This window comes from Carettochelys insculpta, chromosome 5, assembly GCF_033958435.1.
Source record: "Carettochelys insculpta isolate YL-2023 chromosome 5, ASM3395843v1, whole genome shotgun sequence".
In the NCBI taxonomy this organism is placed as follows: Eukaryota; Metazoa; Chordata; order Testudines; family Carettochelyidae; genus Carettochelys; species Carettochelys insculpta.
The window spans coordinates 90,068,437-90,083,509 of NC_134141.1; the positions used below are offsets into that span (position 1 = coordinate 90,068,437).

General features: G+C 41.3%; 1 protein-coding gene across 2 annotated transcripts in view; it reads right to left on the reverse strand.

Annotated features, from left to right (window-relative positions):
* The window catches only part of SREK1 (splicing regulatory glutamic acid and lysine rich protein 1), a 49,806-nt gene extending 35,753 nt beyond the window's left edge, over window positions 1-14,053 (reverse strand). The window contains exons 1-2 of one of the 2 annotated variants that reach the window (XM_074995500.1): window positions 13,893-14,053; window positions 6,934-7,067 (exon numbers count right to left, since the gene is read on the reverse strand). In XM_074995500.1, the coding sequence (XP_074851601.1) occupies window positions 6,934-7,067; window positions 13,893-14,053 (295 nt within the window). Of the gene's footprint in view, window positions 1-6,933; window positions 7,068-13,892 lie in introns of those variants that run through there. The other variant, XM_074995502.1, reaches the window with a different exon arrangement.
* Between the last annotated feature and the right edge of the window lie 1,020 nt (window positions 14,054-15,073).

The following is a 15,073-nucleotide window of genomic DNA, read 5'->3' on the forward strand; positions in this document are numbered from 1 at the left end:
GTTTAGAAAAGCACTTAAAATGTGCACAGACTTTAAATCGAAGAACAATGCCACTAATTCAGTGGGACTATTCATACATTTAAAGTTAGGCACATGCTAAAGTAACTTTCTGACTCAAGACTGCATAAGGTAGACTATTCTAGCAGTCTTCCAGGTGGACAATATGCTTCTTTAAATTGATATACTGATATTTTTAATTGACGTTTTCCTAATACTTTCAGTCTCACATTTAAAAAAAAATTGATTTTCCCCCCTCAAAAACGATCTTTTCACGAAAAATTAATGCCAAATAATATGAAGCACTCCAAAGGAACCTGTGATGTTCTTGAGTAAAGACACATTTTATTACATTTTAAAATCTTTTTTATAAAAAAAAAATACAAACCCAGAAAAAACACAAACAGCATTTCATCTATTACAAAATCTGGCAACTCGACAAAATTTAAAGCTCATATCTTACTTAATGCATACTGCCATGGGATGGGTAAGTCAACCCTTAAAATTTGAACGGAAATGCTTTCACCAAATATATGTATTTATTTTAAAAAAGTATATCATGTCAAAGTAAGGGCTCAACCTAGTTATTTATTTCTGGGTGTTCACTAATAAATGACAGATCTGACCATTTACATCCAGGCCCCTTTACAGTGTTCTAGCATTACAAATGGACCTTTTCAGTTGGGGGGGGGGCGTGTAAATAAATTTTACATCCATAATAAGACACTTCATACAGTAGCTTGAGCCACACAATTTATATTGGCATAGTTGGTCAGAAGTATGAAAATCCATATTCCCTAGTGACACAGGCATCCCATTAAAAGTTCCAATGCAGATACAGTAGGAAAATGCTTTTGTTAGACTGTTGTTCAGGAAGTGGTGCTCTTACACCAAGAGAAAAACTCCTTTACTGAGTGCGTACTGCAAGTTCACTAAAGGGCTACACCAACATAGCTAGGATAGCATAGGCTCCGTAGCGCAAAAATGGCTTGCCAGAGCAATGTGAAGTAGCTGTAGTGTGAATGACATCAGTAAAATTATAGTGCATTAGTCACAAGATTCCACCCTCACTAAAGGGTTCAGAAGACATCACTTTCCTCATGTTTTATATCATAAACTGTTGGATGATTTAAAAAAAATAAAGAAAACAGCTTCAGAGATGAACAAGTATCTCCAATCAAGGAGACACTTTATGCTTGTATCTAATCTGAAATTTAGAAGAATAAATTATTTTCCTAGTATTTTTTAATCACTAGGATGTACAAACTTATGAAGCCAATTCTTAGAAAATCCCTTTCTGATGCATCTAAATGAAAATCCCATCGTTGTGTTAAAAGGTTAAAAAAAGCAACCAAAAAGTTGTGTCAATCTTCCAACAGATGGAAATGTCAGAAGACTAGATAGCTGACAAAACACTCTCCTAAAGAAGGCTCAGAATCCATTTACACTAATGTGTGGCACAGGTTTTTTAAAACTAATATCAAAGCACTAAGGCTATGTTTAGATTACAGGGATTTGTCAACAGAAGTTTTTGTTGGAAACATCTTCTGACAAAACTTCTGTCAACAGATTGCAGCCAAACCGCCTGGATGCTCTATAGGCAAAATGGCCAACCAGAAGCACAGTAGACAGGGCTCCCCGGTGCCCTGGAAGCCTCGTCTGTTGACAGAGGACCCCCGGAACATCCAGAATGATTTTCTGTCAACAAATATTTGTCAAAAGAGACATTATTCCTCATGGAGAACAAGGTACAGCTGTCACCAAAAGTGCTATGTTCTCTTGACTTACTGTCGACGACGCCTGGGGAATCTGAACACTCTGTGGGTTTTGTTGGCTAAATGACTGTTGTGCCAATAAAACCCTCTAGTGTACAGATAGCCTAAAAGGAAAAAAATCTTGACCCCAGTGAAGTTAAGGGCAAAACCATCATTAACATCAATGGAGCTGGAATTTCACTCACAGTGCATAAAAATTCTAGAATGTTCAAATTTTTTTCCAAGAACTAGTCCATGATAGACAGCCGAACCCCCTCACATTAAAAATTTATTCCAAAAACTCGCGCTGTGCTGGTTATATAATTAAAGTAACACTCTGCTTCTGATCATGGGAAACAGACTGATTACAATCCACAACTTTGCTTTATAAAAGCTAGATTCTCAAGAAAATAGTAATAAGAAATAAAGTTTCAGCTGGCTTTCTCAGAAATGTATTCTTTTGAAAATGTGGTCTTAGGAGGAACATACAGATCTGAAAGATGAAATATCTTTATAACTTTTCATCTTCAAACATCATATACTGATCTGCCTGTCCAAAGTGAATTACGATGCTTAAACATTTCTCTAAGGCACTGTTTACCCTTAGTTTAAAACAAAGATATTAGCTGACCTAATTTAACATTGGGTGTATATACCATCCACCACCCTCATAAACAGCTTCAGAAAGTCGACTGTAAAATGAAACATCATGAACCCTTTACAAAACATCATTTTTACAGAACTGAAGAACCAGTTCACAAGTAGAAGTGAAAGAGATTCAGCAAAAACAAAACAAAAAAGGGACAAAATAAAAAAAAAAAGAAAAGGAAAGTAAAATAAAATAATAAAAACAGAGACAGGGCGTCCATCTTCAGCAGGCCAGACTTCGATCTCATTTCCCCCATGAAGGTTTCACTTGACGGCAGGTTTAGTGGCATGGCAAACAATGCCTAACTCAGGCAAGTGTAACAGGTCTGCCTTGGCCAGTCTAGTCATCTAATAATGCACAAATATCACACAGAGAAAACATACAAAACCAAATTAATAGTCAAAATCCATCTACCAGAAAACGTGGACATAAAATTTAGAATGATGATTAGGGCAACAACTTTGTTATGTTTCAACCTTTGCTTTCTAAAGGTATAACATTCAAAAAAACCAAACAAAACAAAAACAAAAAACTTTGATGCACAAACAAAGGAAAGAGTAACATTTTGACAGTGCAATGAAATTTTACTTAGTTTCAAATAAAATTTTTGGTTAATAAAGTAGCTAACAGTGAAATACATATGTGAACGTTATAAAATGAACATTATTTTCAGTGATTAGGGGTTCCCTCTTCAAAATCTTTTGAGGTTGCACTGGTGAAAGGCATTCTAATTTTTTTTTTTTTTTTAAACCAACCCATCTGTATCCCTTTCTCTTTTCTATCCAATCAAGCTTTCTTTCTGTATACCAACCCTTTTAAAAATAGCACTTTTGGTCAATGGTAGAATTTAAACTTTGGAGTAGAACACAGGAGTTACAACTTTACCCATGGTATACCTTACCAGTCACGTTTACAGCTACAATCAACAAACATTGCAGTGTTCTCAAAAGCCATATATATTCAACACACATCTCCTTAGAAAGTTGAACTATTTTCAGTTCAGATTGTGTTTGTATAGTAACATAAAGGGCTTGGTAATAAAGTTACAAAGAAACAACTCATTTATGGTGTGAGATTTTCAAACGTGTTTGTCCCACAGCCCAGTCATATGTACTGTGAATCGAACACAAGTTCTGTATTTTTCAATAGAGTGCAAAGTGACTTGTAAACTAACTGCCACAGACTAATAGGCCTGCCTTCAGAATGCCTCTGTTAGCCATGAAATGGATTGAACGTGATTGGGGAAATAAAAATATGTTCTTATAACTTTTGTTGTCCTTTTCCTTTATTTTTATTTATCACCAAGAAACATAATGTGACCCCATCACAAAGAAAACCCAAGAAGTGGTGAAGATTCATTAGGAGGCAATCTTCCCTCTCTAGCAGTACTGAACCAGTGTTTAAGTCTTTTAGATGAGACATAAAACTAAAGTTGTTCCTGATCATCCTGATAAACGAACTGTGAAACCTTTTCCAGGGTATCAACTCTCAGACACATTCAGCAATTCCTTCTGCAATTTCAGTTGAATACAGTAGTATTCTTTTTCTCTCTGACTTAAAGGTAAATGTAAAAAAACAAAACAAAACAAAAAACAAAAAAAAAAAAAAACAGAAAAACCAAAACCTATAATCCAGGAAACTCAGAAATATATGCTATATGCCTAAATTAAGATGGCTGTAGAAGTAGTTAGCAAATAGATTTAAATATCCTTTAGAAGAAATGCTTTCAAGGAGCCATGAAAATCTGCTTGCTCTGCTGCAAACAGCTCAGTATAGAGTCTACAGACCGTTCTGTAGGCACAGAACTCATACAACAACTCTTGATATATTTGCTGTGCCAAAATAAGGTTTTCTGGGAATAGTGTTAAACCCAAAGCAGCAAAAAATAGAGCCTGTGGAGCAGAAACAGTTTTTGAAGAAATAAATTAAGGTTTACTAACTAAATAACTATTTGGCCAGTGGTGGCATTCGACCGATATATTAGCTTTGCAGAGTACCATTAGGTCATTTGGATTTACTGTGTATGGTATGACAGCCAGTATGTACACTCTAAATACGGCTACATTCCAGTGGCTTAAAATGTGTTTTGACGGACTTATGGCCCAGATCCTGCAATCTGATCTACGTGATCAGACACTTAGGGCTTGTCTATGCTACAGCTATGGCACTGTACCAATGCTGCTCTAGCGCCATAATGTCGACATTTCTTACTGCAATGGGTACTACTTATCACCGTAGGTGGCCCTCCTCCCTGAGTGGCAGAGGCAAGGTTGAAAGAAGAATGCTGTGATTGGCCTAACTGCATCTTCACTGTGGGTTAGGTTAGCATAGCTATGGTGCATATGAGTGTGGGTTTTTAAACCTCTGAACAATGCACCTATGTTATCAATTTTAAGTACACACAAGATCGAATTGCCTCATGGCATCCCAGTAAAGTCAGTGGGACTCTGCATGTATGTCCTGGGACTTACTTATGTGCATCCGACTGCCATATCAAAACCACAATCAGCAAAGTGTTTGGCAACTGAAACATTTTATATTCAAGTAGTAAATGGAACCATAAATATTGAAATATTTTCAAATGGAGAAACCAAAACTGACAAAATACATTCTTTGCTATGTCTAAATTTAACACCAAAACTTGAATTCCTGATGTTCTCCGGTAGCACTTATGAAGTTTTATTTTAAAATTTGATTAAATAATTTGTATAAAATTAGGTTCATGCTCATATTTTTAAATGTATATAGACACAACTGCACTCAGCGCTGTAGTGGTAACTTATTCAGAAGTCAGTCTCATTTTCAAAAGGGATGCAGGAATTTAGGAACAGTCTATGGGATTTAGGCTCCTAAATGCCTAAATCTCACTAGAAAGGGAAGTTGATTTCTAAACTAGTTAGCTATTGCAATGCTGAATGCAGCAATTCCTATATAAATTTAAAAATCAGTGACCATCTGAAGTTGTAGCATAACTCAGGTTATAATTTAAGAGACAACAAATCAAAGCACAGTTGGGCCCTGAATTGATATCTGATCTGGGCAGTAAGACTCACCTCATCCTTGCAGGGGAACACTGACATCAGTGAAGATGCTGGATAGGTAGGAAGGTCTGCCCACGTGGGGCAGACAGAAGGAAAGCAGCCTTATTTTATAAAAACAAAAAAGCAGTCAAGTAGCACTTTGAAAACTAACAAAATAGTTTATTAGGTGAGCTTTTGTGGGACAGACCCACCTCTTCATACCATAGCCATACCAGAACAGATTCAATATTTAAGGGACAGAGAACCAAAAATAGTAATCAAGGTGGGCAAATCAGAAAAAAAATTATCAAGGTGAGCAAATCAGAGAGTAGCAGGGCGGGGGGGGGGGGGCAGAGTCAAGAATTAGATTAAGCCAAGTATGCAAACGAGCCCCTATAATGACCCAGAAAATTCCCATCCCAGTTCAAACCACGTGTTAATGTGTCGAATTTGAATATAAAAGCTGGCAGCAGTCCACACATCTATTCTGGAGATATCATCACCGGATCTAACCAGGTTATTCACAGACTCACGGGCACATTCTCATGTCCCTCAACTAACATCACATATGCCATCATGTGCCAACAATGCCCAGATGCTTTGTATATTGGACAGCTTCAAACTCTCTCAGACAAAGAGTTAATGGGCACAAAACAGATATCAAAAGACTCCTGATCCATAAACCAGTCATCCAGTATTTTAATAGAGTGGGCCATTGTGTGAATGACTTAAAAGTTTGTGTCTTACTGAAGAAGAATTTCGTCTTTGCCCACAAAAGCTTATGCTCCAAACTATCTGTTAGTCTATAAGGTGCCACAAGACTTCTTGTTGTTACTCTTGAAAGAGAGGCTGCTGAACTCTCTTTTATATTCAAATTTGACACATTAACATGTGGTTTGAACTGGGATGGGAATTTTCTGGGACATTATAGGGGCGTTTGCATACTTGGCTTAATCTAATTCTTGACCTCCCCCCCCTCTGATTTGCTCACCTTGATAATTTTTTTTCTGATCTGTCCACCTTAATTATTTGGTTCTCTGTGCCTTAAATATTGAGTCTGTTCTGGTATGGCTATGGTCTGAAGAAGTGGGTCTGTCCGACAAAAGCTCACCTAATAAATTAAAGTGCTACTTGACTGCTTTTTTGTTTTGATCGTATATAGACTAGCACGGCTTTCTCTCTGTTATTATTTTATAAAGTTTTTCAAGTATTGCCATATATAAGGATGGAAAAATCAGAATAAAACTACTGGTTTAAATTAATTTATTATTTTGCTTATGCATAATTACAGGTAAATGTAGATGTTTTAAAGCATAGCCAACATATTTTACCTTTTCTTTTTTGAATAGTTTATTCTTTCTACCTTTTTCAAATCTAAGATTTCGGTTAAAAGAGATGATGGGGGAAAATAAAAAGTAAGAGTATCAGTTACTTGCCAGTTTCTGAGCAATCTAAAGGCAATTAACATATAGGACAAAGACCAGCATTATAGAAGAATGTATAAAATACCAACCTTCTGCACAGGGTACGACTATGAGAGCTCTGTCAATAAAAACCGTGTTAGTTAGATGCTGGGCCACACCAACACTTGATGCTTCACGAAATTTAATATAACATACTTTGGAAGAAAAAGCAAGAGGAGCGTTGCTGCAAAATAAAAGAAAAAAAATCAGTTAGTGTCATGAAAACATAGATTGCCGTTTTTCTCAAGTCTTTTTAATTTACTTATTAGCATTCCCAGGGAGACATCCATAGCAGAAATTAAGGTACTAGGGCTCATTTCTCATCTACAAACATACACAAAAATGGTATTATCTTCCTCTTCTTAGAAAGGAATTAGTAGGGGAGTTATGAGGTCTTCTATTAAGAAGAAATTAATGTCTTTAGAGACCCTGCAACAGAACTGTTATCAGTATAATCCAAAAATCATACATAATGTCAACTGAAAAAAAATAGCACATTTGTCAAATCCTGAAAATTTATTTTTTTCCCCTAAACAGTTTTTGTTCACTCACTCTGCAACACGAAAGTCAGTCATTCTTACTGGGTTCTCCAGACACCAGCACATGTTAACTGACTTTTTGAGTTTTAAAATGCAGACTGAAAAGTTTGATGAGGAGTATCCAATAAGCCCTGGAACACCAAAAAGTTTCAAAAGAAAGATAGTGTTAATTTAAAAAAAATCTGGATAATAATAGTTTTGTCAACCAGACATCCATCCTGAGCACGATTATGGAGAGGCTCATGTGGAACTTGATTAACAAAGAACTAAATGAAGATAATATAAGTTACGCAAATCATCATGAGTTGATGGAAAACAGATCCTATCAAACTGTGTATTTTTTTGTTAAATTAGATTACAACTTTGGGTGATAAAGATAATACTATTAAGTTAGCCTTGTGCAAGGCATGACTTGTTACCACATGATATTTTGATTAGGAAACTGGAATGCTATAATATAAACATGGCACACAATCTAAAAACCAACCGATACTGATAGGTCTGAAAACCTAATTGTGAAGTGAACGGGGAATCATCATCAAATATGTCTGTTTCTAATGGTGTCACACAGGGATTGGTTTTTGACCCTACATTTTACAACTCTTATCAATGCACTGGCAGAAAACATACAATTATTACTGATAAGGTTTGCAGAGGATAGAAAAATTAGGACAGTGGTAAATAACGCAGAAAACAGGCCACTGATTCAGAGCCATTTGGAGTGCTCAGTAAACTGGATACAAACAATGTGCTTTTCAATATAGTTAAATGTAAGTGTATACACCTGAAAAAAAATAATAATCTATATTTACAGGATTGGACTCTGTACTGGGAAGCAGTGACCCAGTTAAAGATTGGGAGTCGTGATGTGTTATCAACTGAACATGAATTCCCAGACCATAACATGAGATGAAAGATGCTGTGACCAAAAGGGCGAAAATGATCCTGAGATGCATAAACAGGGGAATTTCAAGTTAGTGTAGAGTTTATTTCAGGTTTGAGCAAACGTTTTATGTTGCGCCCCCCTTTTCAGCCCTGCAATTAGCCGGGTCTCCCGGCCTCCCTGCCCAACCTGTGGGAGGACCACAGGAAGGGATGCAAATGGGGCTACAGTGCCATGGGGGCAGCCCGAATACCAGGACACCCCATCCCCAGCCAGCCTGGCCCTTGCTGCTGGGAACCAGCTGCCTCAGCCCAGCAGTGGGGCAGGTGCCACAGGTGTGTACACTCCCTCTCCATGACTGGCCCATCGCGATCGGCTTCCCCCTCCCCTGCAGTTTCTGTTGCGTCACAAGCCCTATGATGCAGCAGCAGAGGGCTGGCGATGCAGCAGGAGCTAAGGTGGTGGGGGAAAAGGGAGGCCTATCATGCTGTACATCCCCAGGGTGTATGCCTCCCCCCCAGTCTATTTTATTATTGTATTTGACACTGGCAGCAACTGGTGGTAGGTGTGGTGCCCACACTTCAAGAACGATGTTGACAAATTGGAGTGATCAGAAAAGATCCAGAAGAAAATTCAGATTATTAGAAAACATGCCTTATAGTAACAGACTCAAGGATCTCAATCTATGTAACTAAGAAAGAGAAAGTTAGAGAATGACTTGACTGCAGTCTATAAATGTGTATACATGGGAAAAACAAATATTTACTAAACAGGTTTTTCAGTCTCTCAGAGAACGGTGTAACTTGATCCAGTGGCTGGAAGCTGAAACTCAAAATATTCAGACCAGAAATAAGGCATAACATTTTCATGATGAGAGTAATTTACTAAGATTCTATATCAAACCATTTTAAAAACAAATCTGTGTTTTTTTCTGAAAGACATACTCTTGGAATTATTTGATAAGTTCTGTGGCCTGTGTTATACATGAAGACACACTAGACCAACATTGAGAAACCTAGGCTAGACTTCTTCATCTCTGGGGGCCATAATATTGTCATAGCCAAGACAGTTTCCTGGAATAGGGTAATTTTGCTAACTGTACTGCATACCTAGAATTTGTGGAATATGCCAATGGAACCGTAGTAGCACTCTGCTTGGATGCAGGGGGAGTGAACAGCTCTCACAGGCAATGTTGTATGCTATCGACACACACCTTGCTTTGTGTCTCCTTGCCTTACGGATGTCTCATGTTAAGAATGCCAGTAAGAAAAAAAAATATGCAAACCAGTTGAATCTGGCAACCCTGCATGTGGACAACAGTAAACAAGATGTCTGATGGGCCACATACATAACCCTGATGGGTTGCACATGGCCTGCAGGCTGCTGACCACAGGACTAGATGATCAGACTACTCCCCTTTGGCCTTAGAATCTATTAAATGAATTTGTCATGATTCTGGGGACGGAAACTGTTTAAGATGTCCCACCAGAAAATTGTGATTCTAGCACATGGTTGGTTGACAGTGAGGATCTGAGAATTAATGATGAAGTTTCAAAGTTATTTCTAAAGGTTTCTCCTGAGCAGGAGTTACCCTAATATTTGCCAGGAATGTCATTGGTGCAAAAACTATAAAGAAGATTAAGAAGTTCTCTGGCCTGCAGAATTTTAGCACTTTCTGACTGAGGCTTCTCCTTTGTCAGGCATTTCTTAAACTTCCTACATGTATCTAAATATTTGTCACTTAAGAATTGCTATTCATGGACCTGAGGTTCACTTATTCCATTTACTGAATTTTGCCATTCATTTGGAAATCTGATTGAAAAGAGAAGTCCCCGCTTCTTTCCTGAAGGTTATCAAATCTGGGCTCTGGCATATGTCAGAAAGAGTTTATTCCAAAAGCAAGGTCCTTTAATGAAATTGCCCTATATCCAGTGCTGAATGTAGCACAATTCCAGGAACTATAAACAAGAAGAATCCTGAAGATATAATTGCCACATAGTGAAGAGTTCATCTCTAAGAGAATTGATGTTGGGAACTCCATCTGAAATCATGTGAATGTAAATAAAGACACTGCCAAGTTAAAACCATTAAACTTTTTTTTGTTTAAAAAATAGAATCACTTCTTTATATGTGCCCAATAGCTTAGATCAGCAGTGTCCAACATGCTGCCTGTTCACCACGTGGCGAACTAGACACCGTGGTATGGCAAAGTGGCTCATTAGAGCTGCACATGTGGAGCGCTCTCTACCCCTCTGCACACATGCCCCACCGCTTGGTGGGAACAAGCATGTTAGCAGCGGCGGATCCTCCTGAGGCTTGTTCGGGGCCGTGGGACAGCTCGGGCCGGGTGGTTCATGTGGAGCAGTTTGGGGCAGCAGTGCAGCTTGTGAGTCACCACTAGTTTACATGGAGAGGTAGGGCGGGGTGTGTGTGTGTGTGTGTGTGCGTGCGTGCGTGCGCCTGGCTGTGGGGTGTGGGCAGGGAGGGTGCCTGGCCAGGAGAAGGGGGGTGGGGATTGTTAAACTTCTTTTGGACACCACTGGCTTAGATCAGCGCTCTGTAACTCATGTGCCGTAAAGCAGTGCTTAGTGTGCCTCAGCACTGCATGCCAGGAGTGCCATCCGCCAATCTGCACAGATGCCCCACCGCTTGATGGAAGAAGTGCATGGTTGTGGCAGCAGTGTCTCTGGTGAGTCACCCCCATCGAGTCAGAGCGGGGAGTAGGGGGCTCCTGGCTTTGGAAGAAGGCTGGAGGACTGAGTTACATTGGGAGCTGCAGGTGCCTAGTTCTGGAGGAAGGGAAGCAGCCTGGGTTAGAGCTGGGAGTGCTGGTTTTGGAGGAAGGGAGCGGGATTGGGTTAGCGTGGGGAGCGGGAGGTGCCTGCATCTGGGGGAGGGGACTGGGTTACACATACTGGGTGTGCTGTGAAATTATAATGAGTGCTGAAGTGTGCCACAAGGTGATAAAGGTTGGCGAGCACTGGCTTAGATAACTGAAACCAGATAAAAATATTAAAATCTATCTTCACCACAGTTTCTGGTGTTTGATTTGTTTACTTAATTTAGGAACTGAAGGAAAATTGGTCAGCTTCACTTTGAGCCAATTTTATTTTCTGCTTCTAAAGTGTAGGCCCATGGTGCCACACTGCTGTTGAAATTACTTGAATGTTTAAAAAAAAACTAAAATATTCAAATATTTTGCACGTAAAGCTGCTTAACAGTGACCTTTCACTGTTCACCAAGGTCACTTTTTCCCCCTCATAAAGCTTTGAGAAAAAAAAATCTTAAAAATTAGCTTCTATTCCAAGATCTAAACTCAATAAATATGCAATAAAGAGAGAGCAGAAAAGCATTCTCAACATTCTGTACTGAATTTCTATCCGATATTTGTTGCTGTTAATAAAGTAACACAAAGGATTTTTTCTTAAATATGCTTTCACTACAAATGCATATATACTTTGTTCCCTGTGCTTGTCTTAGGGCTTGTCTACACTTGCCCCCAAACTTAAAAGGATTATGTTAATCAAGGTGATGGGAGATTACTAATGAAGTGCTGCAGTGAATATGGAGCACTTTATTAGGTTAATTCTCCCCTGTGGCAACTTCGAAGTGTCAAACTTCAAAGTGCCGGCATGCCTGTAGCCCAAGAAGTAAAGGCACTTTGAAGTAATGCGAACACTTCCAAGTGCCCATGGCTATACGCATGCTGACACTTCAAAGTCTGAGACTTAGAAGTTGCCACCGGGGAGAATTAGCCTAATGAAGTGCTGCGTATTCACTGCAGCACCACATTAGTAATCTCCCATCACCCTGATTAAAATGCCCCCTTCGAGGTTGGGGGGCAAGTGTAGACCCAGCCTAAGTCTAAAAACATACTTTTCAAATGACTGCTGTGCTTAGAAAACCTGCTTGTGGAAGTTACATCCATCAATGGCTACTAGCCAAGATGGGTAAGAATGGTATCCTTAGCCTCTGTTCGTCAGAGGCTTGAAAATGGATGACGTGAGAGGGATGATTACCTGTTCTTTGTTCACTCCCTCTGGGGCATCTGGCAGTTGCCACTGTTGGGAGGCAAGATACTGGGCTAGATGGACCTGTGGTCTGACCCAGTATAGCCACTCTTATGTTCTTTTATTTTAATTGTTAAGAACAAATACATTCTTGTCAGTTCATAAGAGAAATCAATCCTCATGTTTATCTAAAATAGTCACTGGAAACCATGAGAAATATTGGAACACCAGTATCATTTGGCACTGGATTATGATTTTTTATTTTTTAAAAAAAGAGGCTTAAATAAAATAAAATCTAAAATAAACATCACAGAAAAATGGGAATACATCTTTTATCCCAAACATTTGTTTAAACACAAAATAGATTCATCATAGCTAAGATTTAAATTCTTTTAACGCACATATGTGTTGGTTTTCAGTTTAAAATTTAAGTATTATATATAGCACACACAAATTTCTCCATGATTTGAAAAGAGCCTTCACTTCATTTAAATATTACTAAACAAAGCAATAACACATGAGATCAACAGCTATATCCAACCGTACATTTGCAAGAAAGCTTTTATTAATTAGCAAAATATTTGTACAGTACTCAAAATATAGCACTAAGAGCTGTTTTTGGTCTTCATTTGTGTGTACAGAAAACTGTGTTGTACATATGTCAATAAGATCTTACATCTCATTTGGGATTTTATTTAAAAACATTCCTGATTCACACTGCCACTGCCTAATATAGCTTGGCAATGGGTAAAATAATTCCCCTAACCTACAGATGTCAACTTTCCTATTTTAAAAACCACCTATATTTGTTTAAAATAGACGTCTGCACTTTGGAAATTTCTCTCTTCAGAAATTTCTGGGTCCAATATATCTGGATGGAGGTATCCTTATTCTCCCCCCTCCAGACACAGGCATCCCTATTTATAGTCTTCAAATGTTCGCTGATGCACCTACTCTCGGTTTCAAAGGACAAATACACCATCCTATCTGCTGGTGTCAAGTCCCAGCTAGGCGGGTTCATGGCATGGGTCAGAGAAGGAGCAGAGCGCAGAGTGTGGGGGGAGAAGGAAGTGGGGAGTTCCCTGCACGAGGGAGGAAGGAGGGGCTCTGGGGTCTAGGGACGGGACCCGGGTGTTCAGCTCAGTCTCAGGCTAGACACTCCCCAGGACGCCAGGCGGGAGACGGTTCATTTCACTTTGTTACTGTCGCTGAGCCCAAGGCACTCGACGCATGGGGATTCCGCAGCGCCGCCTCCCTTTACTAGGCCGCAGGGCCCGCTGTCTTGGTATGAGCCGCCCGACCCGATCGGACACGACAGCTGCCGCGGCTCTGTCTGGGGCCGTGGGGGGGGGGGGGGGGGGGGGGGGATGCGGGGTAAGTTCCATGCCACCATCTTAGCTTCGGGCAACATTTCTTTCCCGCAAAAAGGCAGCACCACAAAGTGGAATCACGTGAGCAAGTGTCCGTGGCGCTTCACCGCCCGCCCATAATAAATATGGCCGACACGACACTACACAAGCCTCTCTAGGATGCTTTATTCCTCCCCCTCTCTATGGCCCGAGGAAGGCCTTACTTACTCCGGGGGATAAAGTCGCAGCTCCTCGATATCTCCCAGGAAGCCAAAGAGCGTCCGCATCTGCTCGCTCGTTACCGCCGAGGACAGGTTAGTGACCTGGATGACAGAGGTAGGGCCCAAGGGGAAGCCAAGCGGCACCCCGATTCCACCGCTGTTCATCATGGCGGCACCTACTATACAACCGCCTAGCGCTGTGCCACTCGCAGCTAAGGAGGCGGGCTTAACCATAGAGAGGAGCGTGCGGTAGCTCCTAGATTGCCCCAGCGTGGGGACGCTCTAGCCTCGACATCAGCTGCTCAGTGGCAGTGGCGGTTTTTACTTCCCCCCACCCGCCTTGGCCGTTGGGAGAGGGGAGCGTGAGGCCGGTTGTTTCCTCCCTACTGCCGGTACGTGCTCTGCCGGTCGCGGGCCATCGGTACAGGGGGGCGGCAGCTGGCCCCGCTCCAGACCGGCCGCTTTCGCTCGGTTCCATGAGGGACGCGCCCTTACGGCGGCGTTTAGAGTGACCGGGCCCTGCCGCCTGCTCGCCGTCCCACCCTGGCGTCTTCAAAGCTGTTGGGGGCCAACCGGAACCGGACGCGCTGGAAGCCGGGGTCGAGCGTTAGGTTTAGCACTGTGACCAGAGCAGGGGCAGCCCCCCTGGTGCAAGTCCCATGGGGACTACCCAGCCGGCTCGAGCTCTGCATTTTGATTTCTCCCTTTGCTGGGTTCCTCGGGCGACCCGTCAGGCGCAGACCACTCCTGACACCCCCCTGCTCATTTGACAACAACTCCTGTTGCCTCTACCTGGCAGGAAGGTGGGTGGCAAAGGAAAAATTCTTTCCGTTACTTCAGCGTGAGTCTGTACTAGCACATTTCAAACATGCCGGTGGGCTGTGGGCTCACTGGACCACCACACTACACCACACACCCAGCGCAGCAGCGCAGGCTCTGGCTCTTGCGGGGAAAAAAGCAGTTCCGCACACTGCTGCTCCCCCTCCTCCCTGGCTGGGGGAGTAGCCGCTCCAAAAACCATCCTTGGAAGGATTTTCCTGCTGCTTCCATTGTCCGGACAAGAGGAACAGCGGCGGGTGGTTTCTAGCAGCTGTGGAGAGCAGAGCCAGAAACTCCTCCAGCCCTGACCCTGCACTCCTATCGCCATCCTGTGCAAGCCCCCGCCCGCCCGCTTCTTCTCTTCTGCCC